At 43.1% G+C, this 20,146-nt stretch overlaps 1 protein-coding gene across 2 annotated transcripts in view; it reads left to right on the top strand.

Moving 5' to 3' along the window:
* Positions 1–20,146, top strand: part of MPO (myeloperoxidase) — a 31,100-nt gene continuing 10,954 nt past the window's right edge. Inside the window, exons 1-8 of one of the 2 annotated variants that reach the window (XM_033922368.1) lie at positions 1–79; positions 2,389–2,500; positions 2,613–2,706; positions 7,693–7,868; positions 7,979–8,102; positions 13,234–13,363; positions 14,949–15,152; positions 17,302–17,614. In XM_033922368.1, the coding sequence (XP_033778259.1) occupies positions 2,425–2,500; positions 2,613–2,706; positions 7,693–7,868; positions 7,979–8,102; positions 13,234–13,363; positions 14,949–15,152; positions 17,302–17,614 (1,117 nt within the window). In that variant the 5' untranslated portion in view covers positions 1–79; positions 2,389–2,424. Of the gene's footprint in view, positions 80–106; positions 127–2,388; positions 2,501–2,612; positions 2,707–7,692; positions 7,869–7,978; positions 8,103–13,233; positions 13,364–14,948; positions 15,153–17,301; positions 17,615–20,146 lie in introns of those variants that run through there. The other variant, XM_033922370.1, reaches the window with a different exon arrangement.

Below are 20,146 nucleotides of genomic sequence, written 5' to 3'. Positions count from 1 at the left end.
CTTTTTAAACCTGCATGGGAAGTTATAGTCGGCCCAGACCCAAGGCAGAGGAGACACTGGAACACCAACAATGCAACAGGTATTCTAATGATGCTGGATGGGGTGGAAAAGGTGGAAATATGAAAGGTAAAAGGGGAAATGGGAATATTGGTAGGTAAAAAGAAGGGAGAAGGGCTACTGCTGGACAGGGGGAGCAGGAAAGGGGTGCTGCTGGACAGAGGTGAGGTAAAAGGAAGGGAGAAGGGCTACTGCTGGACAGGGGGGAGAGACAGAAAGAAAGGGGGGCAGGGAGAAAGAAAGAAAGACACACATACAGAAAGAGAGAAAGAAATGCCTAAGTCTACACATCTATTCTAGCACCCGTTAATGTAACGGGCTAAAAAACTAGTATTCTTTAAACAACGCTGGTTTCTTAGGTGCTGGTATGTGTCCAAGTTAAGTGAAAAATGCTGTTTAGACATTTTAAACTGATTTTCAAGGCATTGCACCTCTGTAGGCGTTTTACGGCACCTAACACCACTCCGGAAGTGGCATTAGGCGCTATAAAACACCTATGGAGGTATGATTCACATCAAAGGTAATAAATTAATACAGAAACTATTTTAGAAAATTATTTAGAAAAAATGACTTATCTTGTGTATTTAAGTCAAGGGAGCGCCTCCACTGGCATGACATGGTCTGGGCCCGGCTGGTCAAAAATAGGCCGGTTATGGCACCAGCATTGAATTTCTGGGTTTGCCGCAGGAGATTGCCAGTGATCTCCCGTGGTCTGAATATTAGGGGGGATGGGAAATAAGAAAAGCCATGCTGAGGCAGCCCAAGAACTGTTGAGTTCAGCATCCTTTCTCTGACAGTGGCCAGTCCAGGTGAAAAGCAGATTAATTTTATATAGCTCATTTCAAAGACTTTTCCTCCAGAAACTTGCCTAAACCTCTTGCAAACTTCGATATGGTAATTGCCTTAAGCATGACCAGAATGATCAAACCATCTCATCTGTGAATGTAAATTCTGTACATGCAAGTTAAACTGTACTATACAATTGTCACCCATTTGACCGATTGTCATTAGATTTGTTTGTCCAAATATTATGTACGTTACTTTGTAACCCATTCTGTGCTCTCTGGGGAGGATGGGATATAAAACAAATTGAATTCATTAAATACAAGTTACCCTGTGATGCTGACGAAATTATGTGACAAAAGTCCAGGGCTGGGAATCTGATGAGTGTGTGAAATGCAAGCGCATGAAAGGAACTTTGGTCCATATGTTGATTGGAAGCTTCCTGGAATGGTATTGTCAAAGTGATATATCAGATTTTGATGATCTTATGCTGTACTGTTGGTGGGATAGTACAAAACTCTGGCAGATCAGGGCCTCTCCGGGGATCTCTGTAAGTTTATTTCGATTGCTCTTTTGTTCGCGAAGAGGAGGATATTGGGAATATGGATGGATAGCAGATACCAATGGTTGGAAAGCTTCCCTGAGGGAAATGGGTAAGACAAGAGTAAAAAGCAACGCTTATGTTGGTCTGGAGTACTGTGTCCAATATTGGTCGCTGTACCTTAAGAACGACATGGCGTTACTTGAGAGGGTTCAGAGAAGAGCGACAAAAATGATAAAAGGGATGGAAAACCTTTCATACGCACACAGGTTGGAAAGGCTGGGGCTCTTCTCCCTGGAAAAGCGGAGACTCAGGGGAGACATGATAGAGACTTTCAAGATCTTGAAAGGTATAGAGAAGGTAGGTAAGGACAGATTCTTCAGTCTATTGGGAACCACAAGAACAAGGGGGCACTCGGAGAAATTGAAAGGGGACAGGTTCAGAACCAATGCTAGGAAATTCTTTTTCACCCAAAAGGGTGGTGGGCACCTGGAATGCGCTTCCGGAGGTCATGATAGGACAGAGTACACTACGGGGTTTCAAAGAAGGATTGGATAAATTCCTGAAGGACACGGAGATTGAGAGATACAGATAGAGGTAGGGATAGGATTATGAAAGGGTGTAGATAGAAGGATAAAGGGGATTAAAGGGTTTTAGACAAGGATCACCATACAGGTCATGGACCTGATGGGCCACCGCGGGAGCGGACTGCTGGGCGAGATGGACCTCTGGTCTGACCCAGCGGAGGCAACTTCTTATGTTCTTATCTGCTTTTCTATTTGTAGCTTTTGGTCTCTTTGTGGGCTGGGGAGCTGGAGGAGGGGAGGGGGGTGTCTCTCTGGAGGAGGATATAAAAAAGGGAAAAGATGAGATTGACCTTTTCTACTGTACTATATTGGCTCAAGTGCCTTGAGACATATTCTGTGCTTTTTGTTCTCGGACTATGACATATTTGTTCTGTTTCTGTTGGCCATTCTCTAACAATAAACAGTATTTTTTTTTTAAAGGCTCTTCTTGTCTCGTGTGTTCCCCTTTGAGCAGAGATGAAGACCATTTTGACTCTTTTGGGCTGTGTGGTGATACTTGTCCTGCCGCTGACATCTAGAACTTCCTTTTACGGTACCATACTCCATCAACCCTCTCCCAACTCTTTTCCTCTTTCATTATTGTTTTCTTAGTGACATTTCACTAGCTGTTGCTCATCCAGTCTCTGTTTTCTTTCCTGCAATAGATGGCGTGGAAGAGTTGGAAACCCCCTTTATTCTGAGCTGTGCAGAGGAAGCCAAACACCTTGTGGATGCAGCCTATAAATACACCAGGCAGAGGTGAGTGTTTAATCCAGCCATGGCAAGGATGCACTATGAGGGGCCGTTGAAAAGTTCTCAGCCCAACCAACAATGTTGGGGCAGTCTCCATTGAGGGCTGTACACTTAGTCCACAATTTTCCACTTTTTTTTCTTCTGTATTTTTCCAACGGAATGAAAAAGTGGAAAAAATCACTGGACTAAGGGCTAGATGCACTAAAGTCAGTCGGGTCACTATTGGCCGATTCTCTGACCAATCGATGCACTACCAAGTTTGCGTGCAAATCATTTGCATGCAAACCCGACAGATCAATGGCTCAATGAGTGATTGACACATGCACAGAGCCCTAACAACAGTGAAAGGAGAAGCAGCCTCCTGTCACTGCTGTTAGAGCTTCTCTTTTTTTAATGGCACAGAATCTGCCCCATTAAAAAAAAAAAAAAAAAGCTCCCCACGCTGATGGCCTCCCCCAACGACACCCCCCTCACGAACCAGCACCGTGACCTCCCTACGGCAGTGAAAACGGCAGGAGGGATGCCTACTTCCTCCTGTCTGGCCAAATAACCCCGTGCCATGCCCCCTCCCATTTCTGGACACCCCTGTGCAACGACCCCCCCAACCATTACCTACCCTCCCCCATTCCACCCATAAACTAAAAAAAAAAAAAGGCAGGAGAGATGCCCACTCCCTCCTGCCACCAGATGCTCCCCCAAATCCTCCACCCATAGTTTTGGTAGACGTTAGGAGCTGGAGGCAAGCACGGTCTCTCCAGCTCCAAGGCCCAGCACGTTGAAAATGATGGGTCTTTTTCTTTATTTCTTTATTAATTTATTTAGCTCGTCCTCCCAAAGGAGCCCAGAACGGGTTACAAAAGTACAAGGACAAAATGACTGAAAGACATTTTTGGCAGACATAGCTTAGAAGAATTTGTGGCATTCGTAGAAGATATTACTTGGCATAGTAAAGATTTAGGACAGCATTCACTGTACTAACAGAACATAACATAATTGTACTAAAGTTTTAATATTGTATGATTGGTGGTTGGTCATTATGGAGGTTGTGAGTAGTGATGGACATTAAGGAGCTGGATTTGTGAAGAGGAAGGTTTTCACAGCCTTCCTGAAGTTCCATAGATTGTCTAGCAATCTAATGGATGTGGAGATGATGTGCCAGAATCTGGGTATAAACTGTGAATAGGAGCATTTGTGGCTTGTTTCAGTTTTCAGTGAATGACCAGGTGGTAGTGTGAGTCGTATCTCTGTTTGAGATCTCAGTGATCTGTTTGGGACGTAAATTTGTAGTTTTGATGTCAGCTTATGGAAGGTCTTGAAGGCTAGGACCAAGGTTTTAAAGGCGCAGGTAATCAATGCACTGATGTAAGTGCAGGGGGTGACATGGTCTCGGAAGCCTAGGTTTTTCAGGAGACGAATGGTTGCATTTTGTACACCTTGGAGGCGGAAGAGGGTATTTGTGGGTAAGCCCACTAGAAGTGCGTTGCAATACTCTAAGCGGGATAATACAAACACATGTAGTAGTTGGGCAAAATTGGTTTCTGAAAAGTAAGGACGGATGCATTTCAGTTGACGGAGGTAGTAGAAGGATGAAGACACTACCTTTGATACGTGATTTGATAGTGATAGATTTGAGTCCAGGATCACTCCTTGGCTGTTGACGTTATCGTTAGATGTAAGTGTGTCATTTTCCCAGGAAAAGGTTGGGTGGGGATATGTACATGTATCTTTGTATATCCAGAGGAGTTCAGTCTTTGAGGCATTAACTTGTAGTTTATTTGCAGTCATCCAGTTCTTTATTTCAGTTAGGCAGCTATGGAGTTTTATGATTTGTGCATCTCGGTGTTGGCCTATGGTACAGTAGAGCTGTATATCATCTACGAACGAATGGATTTTGATTTTGTATTTTGCTGCGATTTCACGTACTGGTCTGACATAGAGGTTGAAGAGGAGTGGGGATAACAATGCACCTTAGGGCACTCCATAGCGGAGTGGTTTTGGCTCAGATAGGGAGTGTCCTAATAGTACTCTCTGCGTCTTTCATTAAGGAAAGAGGAGAGCCAAGCAAGTGCGATATCATTGATTCCAATAGATTGTAGTCTGGATAGAAGAAGTGAATGGTCAGTAGTGTCAAAGGCGACTTTTAGGTCTAATAGTACCAATAATGCATCTTTCCCTTCATCTAGAATTTTCTAGCAGTCTTCTACTATGTCTAGTAGTACTGATTCTGTGCTGTGGTGTTTCCTAAATCCTGACTGGAAGTTGGAGAGACTGGCATTTGTTTCTATGAAGTCTCTTAGCTGTGTGAGTAATATCTTTTCAAGTATTTTTGAGATAAAAGGAAGGTTTGAGACTGGTCTATAGCTGCTTGGATTTTCCAGGCCCATGGTGGATTTTTTTAGAACTGCTCTCACTACAGCAGATTTCTAACATTGTGGTATTATGCCTGATTTTAGGGACTCGTTTAGTAAGGGTAAGATGGAGGACAAGAAGATTTCATTGGTAGCATGGGTCTAAGATCGAGGTTGTGGGACGTAGGGAATCTATTGAATTTTTCAGATCATCTATAGAAACTGGTTTGAAGCTGTTTAGGGTTTCTTTCTTTGTTAGGAGCCTAAGGCCTGATTGGCTCAGATGCCCAAGGCCCCTCTGCTTGGGAGGGGCTGTAGGCATCTGAGCCAATCAGGGCCTTAGGCTTGTCCCCATTCATCATATAGTGCACAGGGGAGGGGAAGGCCTGTCATTTTCCACGTGCTGGGCCTTGTAGCTGGAGAAACTGTTCTTCCCTCCAGCTCCCAACATCTACCAAAGGTAAGGGAAATTCGGGGGAGCTTCCAGTGGCAGGAGGGAGTGAGCATCCCTCCTGGTAGGGAGGTGCGAAGGGGTCCAGGACTGGATGGGGGCATGGCCCAAGGGCATTTGGCCATTTTTGCTGCCAGGGAGGGGGGAGGCATGGTGCCGGTTCGTGGGGGGAGGTCATAGAGGAGGGCTGACTGGCGTTGGGGTGCTAGGTGCCAGTATTCAGTACCACTGAAAAAAAAAGCCCTGGGTATCCAGTGGCGTAGTGAAGGGGGTTGGGGCAAGGGGGGTGGTCCACCCTGGGCACTGTCTTGGTAGGGGAGCGGGCACTGATCCTTTTCTCTGCCTTCCCCACTCCTTTCCTGCCTCCCCCTTCCCCCTCTACCACCAGTGTTGGCTCTTGCTCTGACATTACTTCCTGGATCTGTGCTTAGGAAGTCACATCAGAGGAAGAGCCAATGCTAGTGCGAGTAGCAGGTTGGGGTTGCTGCTTGTGCCCTGAATGTTAAAGAGGCACAGGGAAAGGGAATGTGTAGCAGGAGGGGAAGGAGCGGATGGGGGGGAGCACCACCGCCCTGGGCACCTTTCACCCTTGCTATGCTATTATGTGTACTATAGGCATTTTTTGTCCCCAATCTACAGGGAAGGGAATGGGGACTTGTACAATGCCTTTTTGTGGCTTTGTGGCATTCAAAGTGGTGGGCACTGGAGGATTAAGTGACCTGCCCAAAGTCATAAGGAACAGCACTGGGATTTAATCTCATAACCTCTAGGGCAGAGGCAGCAGCTCTACTAGTGAGCCACACCTTCAGTCTGTCTTAGTATGGCTGTTCTTATGTTCGCTTAGTATAGGACAATCAAGCCATTGTGACATCACTGATGAGGCTGGCTCTTAGGCACTGGTGGAATGAGGCTTTATGACATCACAATCTCAGCTCTGGAATGCTGCTCTCTTTGGTTTCTGCCAGGTACTTGGGAGCTGGGTTGGCCACTGTTGGAAACAGGATACTGGGCTTGATGAAAGGGAATGGGGACTTGTGTACGGAATATTAGGCTTGATGGACCTTCTGTCTGCCCCAGTATGGCAATTCTTATGTCACACTTCCAAGAGGGACATGAAACTAAAGAACAGGGTGAAGACACTTCCTTTTAAGGAAAGGCTAATTAAAGAAAGCTTCAAAAGACGGTGAAAATACACAATGGAGGAAGTTCTGCAAATGGCATCTAAAAAGATAGGCGCCTATAATTTAGGGGCCTCTTTCGTCAATCGTACTTCAGCACCTATTACAGAATTGCCAAGGTTTTAAAGGCTTTTAGAGAATCTGCCTAGTGGCACCTAAGTCCTTCTTCGCCCCATAGAATTTCCTGTAATAAGACTGTTGTAGAAATGCGCGAGAGGGCCTTAGAGATAAACTTCCAAAGCAAATAAGAGAGTGTGGGACAGTTTTCACTATCTGCAGACAAATGTATTTTTACATAGCGGGTGGTTTTATAATGTAGATTATACCCCATACCATACGATATATTTTTGGACAAGCTTAAGGAAACTTAGTTGAGTTCCTGAAGGACGAAAAGACACGCACAGGACGTGATCTAGAGAAATATTACTTTACAGGTTATAATGAAGGGAATTCTGGACAGTAATAAAACATGATTATTTCCGCTGCTGAGTATCTGGTACAGACTTCCTTAGGGGGAAGGTGGGGCTCACTGGTAGAGCTGCTGCCTCTGCCCTAGAGGTTATGAGATTAAATCCCAGTGCTGTCCTTATGACCCTGGGCAGGTCACTTAATCCTCCAGTGCCCCCTGCTTTGAAATGCCAAAGGTAGTTTCCAACAGTGGCCAACCCAGGTCCCAAGTACCTGGCAAGATCCTAAGGAGTAAAACAGATTTTATGCTGCGTATTTTAGGAATAAGCAGTGCATTTCCCCAAGCCATCTCAATAATGGCCTATGGACTTCTCTATTAGGAAATTAGTCAAATCTTTTTTAAACCCTGCTAAGCTAAATTTCATCATCAAATTTGTGGAACATGAGAGCCTATAGCTGTGCTACCTACACAGGGGGAAGGAAATGCCTCGCGCCACCTTTATTATCCTCCTGCAAATGCCAAAGTACAATGACTACTGCCTGGCTTTTGACAAACATCTGACAGACTTTCACTATAACTAACGGGTGATAACCATTTCTTTTCAAGTTTAAAGGCAAAACTGAAGCAAGACAATGTGAGTCCCTCAGACGCGATGTCCTTTTTCAAGCAGCCTGTGGCTAAAAGCAGAACCATCATAAGAGCTGCCGATTACAAGGAGACCGCTCTGCAGCTGTTGAAAGAGAGAGTGCGATACATCTATAAGAGACCTTTCAACGTCACAGGTAGAGATTGTTGTGTTCTGAGCCCAACCAGATGTAGAGTAGTTAAAGCTAAATTTTTCAGACTGCATCTCTTCATCTTCAGTGATAACACTGATATGATTCTCTTACAGATTTGCTTACCACAGCACAGTTGGAATCCCTGTCAAAATTCACTGGATGTGCGTATCAGAACCAACCACCTCCTCTCTGCACGGATAGTCCTTACAGGACCATCACTGGATTATGTAATAACAGGTACTGCTAGGATTTTCAGTGTATGTTAATGATAATTTTTCCAAGATGCTCAGCTAATGATTGAATCTTTGCTCATCATACTGTAGTATCTAGTTTATTGCTGAAAAAAGTAATTCTTCCAAATGGCCTGCCTTTTCTGTGCCCCTATTGAGGGTGATTTTCCAAAAGCAAATCCACGGGTAAAGCATGCTTTATCTGCAAAACCTGGCAGATAAATAATCCACAGCCTGTACGTACATACGTGTACCTAGACTGAGCAGAGGCATTGCTGGGGCGGGGTTGGGCAGAATTTGTATTTATATGCATGCTTTTAAAAGATTGACATTATGCTTGTAATTTAATCCTCCAAAAATAAAGGACTGGAGGAACTAAACAACTCACAAAATACAAAAATCACTCAGATGCAGTCTAGGTGAACTTCAATATATTCATCATGGTAATGAAAGAAAAAACTCAGATTAAAAGAGAGTACAGTAAAACCTTGGATTGCGAGTAACTTGGTTTGCAAGTGTTTTGCAAGACAAGCAAAACATTTGATTACATTTTAACTTGATATACAAGCAAAGTCTCGCAATACAAGTACATACAGTAGACACGCGTCACATCCTCACAACTGAGCTGATGGTTCTCTCTCTGACGCTGCGGGAGTGTAGTGACTGTTCTAAACGAGCGAGGTCTTGCAATACAAGTACATACAGTAGACACGCGTCACATCCTCACAACTGAGCTGATGGTTCTCTCTCTGACGCTGCGGGAGTGTAGTGACTGTTCTAAACGAGCGAGGTCTTGCAATACAAGTACATACAGTATTTTGTATTAAAGTTTTGGGGTTGTGGAACGAATCGTCTGAGTTTCCATTATTTCCTATGGGGGAAATTCGCTTTGATATACGAGTCCTTTGGATTACAAGCATGCTTCTGGAATGAATTATGCTTGCAAACCAAGGTTTTAGTACTTTGTATGCACCACTTTATCAGTGCATCACAGGCATTTAAAAAAACCCCGTCATTAACCATTTTTTCGGCATGCTATCATAGCATTAAAGAGGTATAAACTACATTTATATTGTAGAACAAAATTCCGATGAGGCGTCTGATCCCTCCACCTCACTTTATACTACCAGGGACAAATATACGTCAGCAGGTTTTTCAATTGAGTCAGTTCTGGAAATGCAATTACAGCATAGATCATACTCAATCCAATACAGGAGAAACAGAGGGATCAATATCGCTTTCAGCCAAGAGGGAGAGAAGGAGGGAGTATAGGGAGAACATATTTCAATCAGACATACAACTGATCGAATATGTACAAGAGACAGAATTCAGACAGGTTTTAAAGCAGGTATTTAACATTTCCAAGAGACCATTAGATCAAGTTGAGACAGATGTTTTAAGCAAATGCTTATCCTGTTCTCATACAACACCTTTAATGTCAGGGTGGACTTTATAAATTCACCAGAAGACTCAAGATTATGGACTATTTTTCAACACAGACCACTTGCAGCACTGATGGATCAATTGCGTGATTCAACAGCAAGTGGACTAATCCTCTACTACAGACATATGAGACATTGGTTCTAAAGGATGTTGGCGAAGGTAGAAACATTCTACAATATAACCAGACCATAGAAAGAAGCTATCAACAGATTAAGTAAGGTCATTTCAATCATTATTAAACCAGCGGACAAAGGTGGTGCCAGGGTAGTGTTAGACAAAACCTACAGGAAATCCAATTTTCCAGAAGTTCAAAGGAGATCCCACTGCGGGAATTCACAATGAGATAGCTACGTTTGTGTAAACAGGTTTCCTTACAGTCAAGAACTCGCATTATGTTACCCAAAATATATATTGTTGATTAATCCACCTGAGAGACCTGCTGGGGGTTGTGGGTGGTTGGACAGTGGCCAGAGGTTGAGCCCGCTGGAGTTTGCATAAGTAAGTGAAATTTCAATGGTTCCTAAGCAGTGTTGTTCAAAGCACTGAAGTACAAGTATATTTTAATACTAAAGTAAAAGCATGTAGTGAAGAAAACATTACAAAATTTACGTAAGTGAAAGTAAAACCAATTCTTACCTAATATACCCCCTCTTTTACAAAACCGCGGTAGCTGGCGCGCTGAATACTCTGCACTGCTCCCGATGCTCACAGGAACTTTATGCGGGAGGATAATATTTTTATAATAAAACGTAAAAGTACCACAACTACAATGTCTGTTCAACCAGCTCCGGCTTCATCTCTGCTTTAAAGCGACCCAACTCATCACTACTTTGTTTGGCTGGAGACCAGTAACCAGTTCAACCACAGGCAACGCCACTGTTCTTAGATGCTGCATTCACTGAACAGCAAAATTTAAGATGAGATGATCCAGTGTTTGCTTGACAAAGGGGTCCTTTGATTAAGGCACGCTAATCGATTTAGCGTGCATTAAATCGGTCAGCGCACCTTATTAAAAGACCCCAAAGTTTGCAATAGCAAAATCCTGTTCCCAGTTTAACTGTTTCATTTGGTTTACTGAGGAATTATCATTTCTACCTTTAACTGCAAGCATCAAATTTAACTAGGTAAAAGCAGTAAAAATTGATGAGACTATTACTTCAGTAAGTTTCAAGTTTATTCTTACATTTGATTAATCGCCTATTCAAAATTCTAGGCGATGTACAAATAAGTAAAATTACAGAGTTAGGGGAAACAGACATAACTAACAAAAAAGACTAAGTCTACTAAACATGATAAAAAAACAACTTATACAAACATATTAAAACATGAGGAGAGGCTAGGAAAGAAATACAATTTGATTATAAAGAAAAACAATTAAGGTTAAAAACGATGGGAAAGGGAAAGAAAAAACAAAAAATTTCAGGAGGATAAAAAATATAAAAAGAGTATAAGCAATTCATTTATTCATTGAATGCATCTTTAAAAAGAAAACTCTTAAGCTTGCTCTTAAATCTTTCCAAGTTTTTTTCCTCTCTTAAGTAAATTGGAAGGGAATTCCATGTTTGTGGAGCTGTAACGGAAAAAATGGATTGCCGCCGTGTATTGATAATTTTAAGAGAGGGAATGACCAATAAGTGTTGGTCATTCGACCGCAGTAATCTGGATGTAGTATAAGGAATCAAAACTTTATAAATAAAAGCTGGGGTTTTGAATGTCAGAGATTTAAAGGTAAGCAGACTTAATTTGTACATTATACAATGAGCGACTGGAAGTAGCCAGGTCACATGATCAAATTTCTTAGCTTTCATGATAAGTTTAATAGAAGCATTCTGAACGATCTGTAAATGCCTAATTTCCTTTAAAGCCAATCCCTTAAATAGGGCACACAGAAATACAAGTAAAAGTATCAAAAAAAATTGAAATACGTACAGTAACTAGTTACAATTACTTAGTTATTGTACAACACTGTTCAAAGTCTGGCTTCTAGATTTTTAGTCTGGGTCCTAGATCCTAAGAAAATTTGTTGAGGTCTAGTTTAAAGTCTTCACCCTCTTATAAAATTATCTATGTTACATGCAAAAACTTAACACACTTGAATAAATAGTCCTTAAGTGAATGAAGCTAGCAAATCATTCCAGAAACAAACATGTCTGAGATACCAAAACCAGAAATTAAGTCAGATTTTTTTCCCCCCATTTGTTGGGTTTGCTACGGAGTTACCTGTCGATAATTGATCAAGATCGTTAAAAATATAGACCTTTTGATTATATTTAATACAACACTTGCATAGGAATACAAATTTGGCTCTTGTATCTGCCAACTCTTTCAAATAACTGCAAAAACTACTTTTGATGTGTCCAATCTGCCCTGACAGGAACTTTCATCGGCCACCCACTCCCATAAAAACAAGGATGTTCCGCCTCCAATTACGTTCCAGATGTATTTTTCAGACTGTCTCTACTGGTTTAGACCAGCGTTCTTCAACGTTTTTACACCTATGGACCGGCAGAAATAAAATAATTATTTTGTGGACTGACACTGGTCCAGCGGTTGAAGAACACTGAGCTAAGTCGAGGGCCAGACTCCGCCCCCATAATAGTACTAATTGTAATACCATTTTTTCCATATATAAACACAATATAATCTTATTAACAACACATAATGGTTAACCACAAAATTAAACTACACAAAGCACACTGTATGCTTCTCAACATTTTCCTACCAGAACACAGATAACCCCTAAGCAAATACGAGACCACAAACTAAAAGTACTAATATATACAAATGAAACCCTAAGATTCAAGACTCTGCAACCCCAGAGGAAAAGAAACAAATGCATTTCTTCCTGAACAGTGCAAAATACAGACACAGCAGATGTAAATTCCCAGAATTGACAGAATCCAATCACTAAATTCAAAACAAACATCATTCTTCCCCCCTAGCTTTGTTGTCTCCCTCCCTCCATGCTGTGCCTTACCTTCTCACCTGCTGCTCCCGCCTAGCCATTTTATTCCGCCCCCGGCGATACAGCTCCCTCTTCCTCACTGCCTCAGGCCACAAAACCGCGGGCAGCGGCTCCTCGCGTCTCGGCTGGAAGCTTCCCTCTGATGTCAGAGAGAAGGCTTCCGGTTCAGGCGCAAGACGCATAGGAGCCGCTGCCCTGAGTCAGTGAGGAAGAGGGAGGCGGACCGGCGACTGAAGAACACTGACCTAGACCAAGTGCATAGCCAGACCTATGATATTAGAAGGGAGAGGGGGAGGCACAAAAAAGTTTTACCCTGCATCTGTCCCCTCATAACTGAGCTGGTGGGGGTCCCCAATGGAAGCCTCCCTGGGTACACGCTTGGGGTGGGTTTGGCTTTTTTTGTGAGGGACGCCCTCCCCCCTACACTTGTGCAAAAACAGGATGCCAAGCCTCCTTGCACATGCTCCGTTTCCAAAAAAAACACAAGCACGGCAAGGGGTGGGTGGCAGCCACCTGAGGAGGAGGGCTCGGGAGCCTTCACCAGCCAAATCAGCAGAGAGCACCTCAGTCTTGGGAAGGCCTCAATCCAAATTGGGGAGCCCAGAGCCTTCAAGGCTCCTCTCTCATCGAGGTCTATTTTACTTTGGGGCTTGGTGATGATTCAGACTTTGGCACCCGTTTCCTGTGTGGGTCGTTTCATAAGACTAATAAACTTTATTTGATGTTACAGGAAAAATCCTACTCTAGGATCCTCCAATCGTGCCTATCACCGCTTGCTTCCAGCAGAATACGAAGATGGAATTTCTCTTCCCAAAGGCTGGAATGAGCAGAGAAGATACTCAGGATTTCGCCTCCCATTGGTAAAGATAGTTTTTTCTGTTACTGCAATTGTCTGTTATATATTTACGGAGTGATCTTTGTTTTTAACGCCAGTTGTGATATTCAGTCTGCTACTCAGATACACAATAGACAATTAAAATACACACACAATTAACAAAACTACTTGCCTATAAACCCAACGTCTTACCAAATACTATACTTCCTATCCACATAGGTCTTTATCTGCCGTCATGTACTATGTTACTTTGACACGCAGCTCCTGATTGGTGAGGCCCAACTGTAGTACAGGAAGAGGCGGTTGGAGCATACCGCGAGTGATTTCCTTCGCTCGCCGGCGCTCCAGCTGCCCTCTCCTGCCTCTCTGGCTGCCCTCTCCTGTCTCCCCTGCTAAAAACCGTATTTGCGGTTTTTCAACATTCGCGGGGATTCCTGGAACGGAACCCCCCGCGAATATCGGGGGAGTACTGTACTACCACTGGGCTACTTTCTCAGAATAGACCACCCCTTCATTAGTCAGACTGGAGCAGAGACCCAGAACGTTCCTCTTGTGACTGCATAGGAAGGCACATTCTGGCACCCTATCGCACTCTTAACCTCCCTACAGTATGTCTCTCTCTGCCTAGTTCTACTTTAGTCAGTTCACTCCTATTTACCTCCCACCCTGCTCTTTCCAGAGACACATTATTACAACAAAGAAATAAAAACTTTGATGAGGCCTTATTGCTCCGGAGTGGTTTACCTGTTTTCAGCTAGGGATGGCAATTGGCTAATGTTCTGTAGCTTACTTGCCTATCTCTGAATCAGTGTCTTTCAAATTGTGTGCCACGGCACAGTGGTGTGCCCCAAAGTGATTCTGGGTGTGCCACAAGAGATTCCAGAATTTTACATTATTTTAAGAAATTGTCTTCATAAGTATACACTAGAATAGATGGCATGTAAATAGCGTACGCAAGAGTCTGTCAGTGTTATGAGCGTCTGTGTGTGTAAGGACACAACCATCCAGACAAACATCATTCTTTGATATGATTGGGCCTTGAAAATTAACAGCAAGTAATTTTAGTTTATTTTTTTAATGCAGTAGTTATCCTAACTTGAGCAACAAAACAATCAAGGCTTTGTTACCATTTGGATCTTCTTATCTTTGCAAACTTGCATTTTCAGCTCTGACAGAAATTAAATCGAAAAAAAGAGAACGACTGCAGATGATGGATGATGAAAAGCATGTTTGCTTGTTGACTATCAAGCCGCATTTTGAATTAATTTGCACTCAAAAACAAGCACATCCTTTGCATTGATTAGCAGTTCTATTCTATCTACTTTAGTTTCACTGTTGTTACAATTACCCATACATAGCTTAAAGAACTTTAAATAAATAACTCTCAAATTTAATTTTTTGTTGGTTTTGCAATTTTATCATTTCAATTATAATGTATCACGAAAAACATTTGCTCTGTTTAGTGTGCCAAAGCTAAAAAAAAGTTTGAGAGACTTCTCTGGATCAACATAAACAAGTATGCAATCAGTTTGGATAGCTGTAACTCTTCGACCGATGTAATTTTCAACACAAGCCACTTGTCATATTCTCTATTGTTTTCTTCTGCACAGGCTCGAGAAGTTTCGAACCAGATAGCTCGATTCACCACCAATGTCACCTTGGATCAGGGGAGAGCACTCATTTTTATGCAGTGGGGTCAGTGGACAGACCACGATCTAGACCTTGCTCCAGAGACTCCTGCAAGAACAACTTTCCTCCAGGGTATTGACTGTGACGAAAGCTGTGCCAAGGCACCTCCTTGCTTCCCACTCAAGGTATGGCACAAGGCTAGGCTGGGAGACATCGTGAAAGGGGAGGAAGGAGAGAGAAAATGTTGAGCATCTAAAGGGTTTTGGTTTTTGGGTTGTTGTTTTTTTTTTAAAAAGCTAGGTTGGCTTTCACATATCATGTGCGACTCTGTAAGACTGCTATGGCATTTACTTCATGGTGTGATCCTCTTTTCCTAAGCATTATGACTGTCACCAGGCACCTTGACTTTGTGAAGAGACCAAGGGCCAGGGCCAGCCATTAGCAAGGGTAGGTGGTTGCTTAGGGCAGTAGCTTCTGGGGTGGGGAGAGAAAAGAGCAACTGCAGTCAAAGCAAAACAATAGATCCTGACAATTAAATGCAAAAAAATAATCAATCTCAACTTGTCTCTTCTTTGATATTTCTGTAAAGTCCCCCTAGTATTGTCCTAGATTCCAACTGCTTAAGTTGCCGTCCAAACTCACTCCAGCCTATCCAACCATCCCGTTGTTTGCAGAATATCTACCGTAAAGTCTAGCCAGTAACGTCCTCATGTTCCAAGTTAGTGGAGCTCCCATTGATGCCCTCCCCAGTCCATCCTACACCGAATCACCATATATGGGTCACAAACCGTACAAATGGAATGTTTAAAAAATGATGGCCCTGATAGTCAAAGGACTTATGCTCCTAAATTTAGGGACCTTTAACTAAAGCTTAGTACTCGCTGCCCATCTCTCACCGTTTTACTTCTTACTTTCAAAACAAAAAACACGCATCAACCAGCCTCCATATGCATCTTGCAGGACTCTCCGATCTAGTAATCAAAACCTGCTCATCATTCCTCCAATAAGAGAACTCTTTTACGACACTACATGCAAATCCTTCTTCTCTGTCATAGCTCTCACACTGTGAAATGCTCGTCCCTCTGATCTTCGTCTAGAAAACTCTTTAGCTAAATTCAAATCCAAACTTAAAACGTTCCTCTTTAAAGACGCCTTTACCTTGTAATTACTCTTTCCTTTAAAATTCGAATATCCTTTACAGAAATCTTAAGGCAACCAAAACACTTTTTTTTAGAAGCAACCTCCCCAGCCTAATTGTCCTTCTCTCTCCCATTTTCCTTTTTTATTTTTATCTCGATGTATTTATTATTATCCCAAGACACGTAGTAAGCCTATTCTCACATGTGGGTGACGTCATCCATGGAGTCCGGATGCGGACAGCCTCGCAAGCAGACTTGCTTGTAGAAAACTTAGAAGTTTCGAATCTGCTGCACCGCGCATGCACGAGATCCTTCCCACCCAGCACAGGGTTGGCTACCATGAGAATGGGCTACTGGGCATGATGGACCATTGGTCTGACCCAGTTAGGCTATTCTTATGTTATGTTCTCATCTGTAGGGGCCTTTGTTTTCACTTCTTATTTTAATGTATTTTTTTTCTGGGAACTTATCAGTGTTTTTTTATAATGGGAACAAAAATGGAAGAGAATTAATGTGTGTGGGATGAGGGGGTAACTAATTTCTTCAGCTAAATAATTCAATCCACTTCAAACAGACATAGGAGAACTCACGCACCATTCACACACCCTCCAACCAAAAACGTCAAAAGAAAAAAACTGTTCGACAACCTCCTAGCCATTCGAGCTGCAACACTCGACCCCCAACTCTACAACCAATTGACATCGACCACAGACTGCAAAACCTTCAAAAAGAAATAAAAACCCTTCTATTCAAAAAACACATAAAACCGAACTAACACAATCAGAACTGTCCCAAGCATCACCTGCAACTACTCCATATGTACTTCTGATGTCATGACAATTCAGACATAATTTATGTTATGTTATGTTTGGAATATAAGAAAATTTTCACTGCCTGTTTCTATTCTGACCATTTATTCCGTTTCATGGTCATTACAAAAAATATTTTTTTACATGGGGGGGGGTGTCAAAAAATGATGGGCCCCGGGTGCCACATACCCTAGGTATGCCACTGTGCCAACGTTCTATCTATTGTAGCTCACTGACAATGGTCAGCCCATCTCTTTTGTAAACCGCATAGAACTGAAAGGTTTTTGCAGTATATAAATAAAAATTTATGTTATGTTATGTATTTGACTAAGTTGTCAGGCTGCTACCAAGGTCTCCTTTTTTCCATCACTTTTTTTTAAATGCAGATTCCACCTAATGATCCCAGGATTAGAAACCGGAGAGACTGTATCCCGTTATTCCGCTCGGCTCCTGCTTGCACTGTTGGCCCTGTCCGTGAGCAGATCAACGTGTTGACGTCATTCATGGATGCCAGTCAGGTGTACGGCAGTGATGATCGTTTGGCTTCCATACTTAGAAATCATTCTAATCAGCTTGGCATGCTGGCTGTTAACACCAGGTTTACTGACCGAGGCCTGACATTTCTGCCTTTTGATACCATGCCAGAAGACTTCTGCTTTCTGACTAACAGAAGTTCTGGAATCCCTTGTTTCTTGAGTGGTAAGTCTACACACATTATTTTTTAGAATCATTGAGAAATGAAAAGAGTGGAAGATGGTACTGGAGAAGGAAAGGAAAGGGAGAAAGACAGGATGTCAAGGAAATCTTTGGTGGAAAACAGAGGTGGACAGATGTTAATAAAGCTAATTCTGTTTCATAATTTGTACTTCCAACGTCTTGAATCCAAGATTTACAAGAGCCATATTCTCACTACTTTGGAATAGCCAGACTATATTACTGTAAAGAACAAATCAGCAATTTTACAAAGCAAATAAAAACAAATTTCAATTCATCAGAGCCATAGAGAAACCAACCTCCCTGAAACTGAGCCCGTAGCAGTCAGCATTTTCTAAAGATGCCAGATGGCACAGGTAAAACATACAGCTATTCAGCAACTGCTGCTGAATGGCTGGATGAAGTGGTGAGGTGCCTGCAGTATCCAGACAGCAATGTTTTTTGTTTTTAAACCCCCCACCCGATATTACATTGTAGACTATCATGTCCATGTTTATCACTCATTACCCACCTCTCTCCCTACCCTATAATTAGACGGTCTGTTCATTGGGCAGGATAGAAACCCCTTATTAAACTTGAAATTTGATATTCAGCCTCTGATAAACTTAGGACAGCTGTTTTATTGTCCAGGGTTATCCAATGTCACTGGGAGGCACTCATGTCCTCCTCCACCCTATTGCCTTTGCTTTCGGAGGAGTGTGTGGTGCAGTGGTTGGATCTACAGCCTCAGCACCCTGGGGTTGTGGGTTCAAACCCCGCACTGCTCCTTGTGACCCTGGGCAAGTCACTTAATCCTCCATAGCTCCAGGTACGTTAGATAGATTGTGAGCCCACCGGGACAGATAGGGAAAATGCTTGAGTACCTGATTGTAAAAACCGCTTAGATAACCTTGATAGGCGGTATATAAAATCCTAATAAACTTGAAACTTGAAACCCTACCCCCATAGGTGCTTCTCTCTCTCTCTCTCTCTCTCTCCCTCCCTCCAACTCTCCCCCCCATGGGTGCTTAGAACTCTCTCTCTCACTCTTTCACTCCCTCCAACCTACCCCCTCCCCCAGCAGTATCCTGTGCTGTGGTCTCTGTTTCTCTCTCTCTCCAAGCCTGGCCCACCCCAAAATCAAGTGGCTGTTCTCTGTCCCCCCACTTACCTCCTCTGCTAAAATTAAATCTTCAGGCTAGGCCGGCAGCGACATTGAGGTGATCCTGCTGTCGCTGGCCTGTTCTGAAGCCTTTGGAGGAGGGAGTGAGAGAGAGAGAAGCACACTTGGGCAGGATGGGGGGAGGAGGAGAGAGACAGAGAAGCACCTGTGGGAAGGGGGTTGGAGGGACGGAGAGAGGCAGAGAAGCACTAAAAGGGTACAGAGGATGGAAAGGGGAACTGAGGGATGAATGTGGGAGGTGAGGCAGGGGCAAGGGCAGGATGGAGCAGGGCTGGGATGGGGTGGGCATGGGTAGGGCCAGGGTGGTTGGGGACTTAACAAATGTGGTAACCTTAGGGGAGGGAGAGGGAGAAAGAGAAAGAGAAAGGAGGAAGAGGGGGGGAGGTGTTTGCCCACTCATGTTAATTCTGGTCCCACCCAAAATGTCAGGTATGCCTACACCACTAGTATTCTAGAAAGGAAGTTAGGCACTCCCCCCCCCCAAATTCTATAAAGTCTGCCTAAAGTTAGATGCCTACATCAGTGCACTTAGCCCAGGGGTAGGCAATTCCGGTCCTCGAGAACCACAGGCAGGCCAGGTTTTCATGATATCCACCATGAATATGTATGAGATGAATTTGCATGCACTGCCTCCTTGAGATGCAAATCTATCTCATGCATATTTATTGTGGCTATCCTGAAAACCTGACCTGGCTCTGGCTCTCAAGGACTGGAATTGCTAACCCTGGCCTAGCTGATGTAGACACCTAACTTAATTGAAAGTTAGGTAGGTGCATAGCACAAAGTGTTATACCCATGAGGACCCATGAGGTCAAAGAACCCATGAGGAAGTGCTGAAAAGTTCTGAGCCCAACCGAGAAGAGAATGACGTGGCTACGTGATCTGAAACAATGCGAAAACAGAGAATTTTGTTTCTGCATATTTGAACTTAATGAAATAAGGTAACACTCTTTTCAACTACAGTGGAAAAATAAGGCTCAGAGTTTAGGAAGTTGGTGGGTTGGACTGAGAACTTTTCAGCACTCCCTTGGATGTAATGCAAGTGAGCCAAGCCATTGTGACATCACTGATGAGGATGGCTCTTATTGGTGGAATGAGGCATTATGACATCACAATCTCAGCTCCGGTTACCAGAGATTGAAACTCTTCACACTGCGAGAGAAAAGTTCTCAGCTCAACCATGAATCAGGTTCAATCAATGATCTGAAACAATGTCAAAACAGAGAATTTTGTTTCTGCAAATAGGGACTTAACAAAATAAGATCACACTCTTTTCAGCTCCAGTGGCAAAATAACGCGTAGAATGTAGGAAGTTGGTTGGTTGGGCTGAGAACCGTTCACCACCTCGACGTACC

This window comes from Geotrypetes seraphini, chromosome 15, assembly GCF_902459505.1.
Source record: "Geotrypetes seraphini chromosome 15, aGeoSer1.1, whole genome shotgun sequence".
Classification (NCBI taxonomy): domain Eukaryota; kingdom Metazoa; phylum Chordata; class Amphibia; order Gymnophiona; family Dermophiidae; genus Geotrypetes; species Geotrypetes seraphini.
The sequence above is the reverse complement of the archived record's forward strand: the minus strand, read 5'-3'. Positions and strand labels throughout refer to the sequence as shown.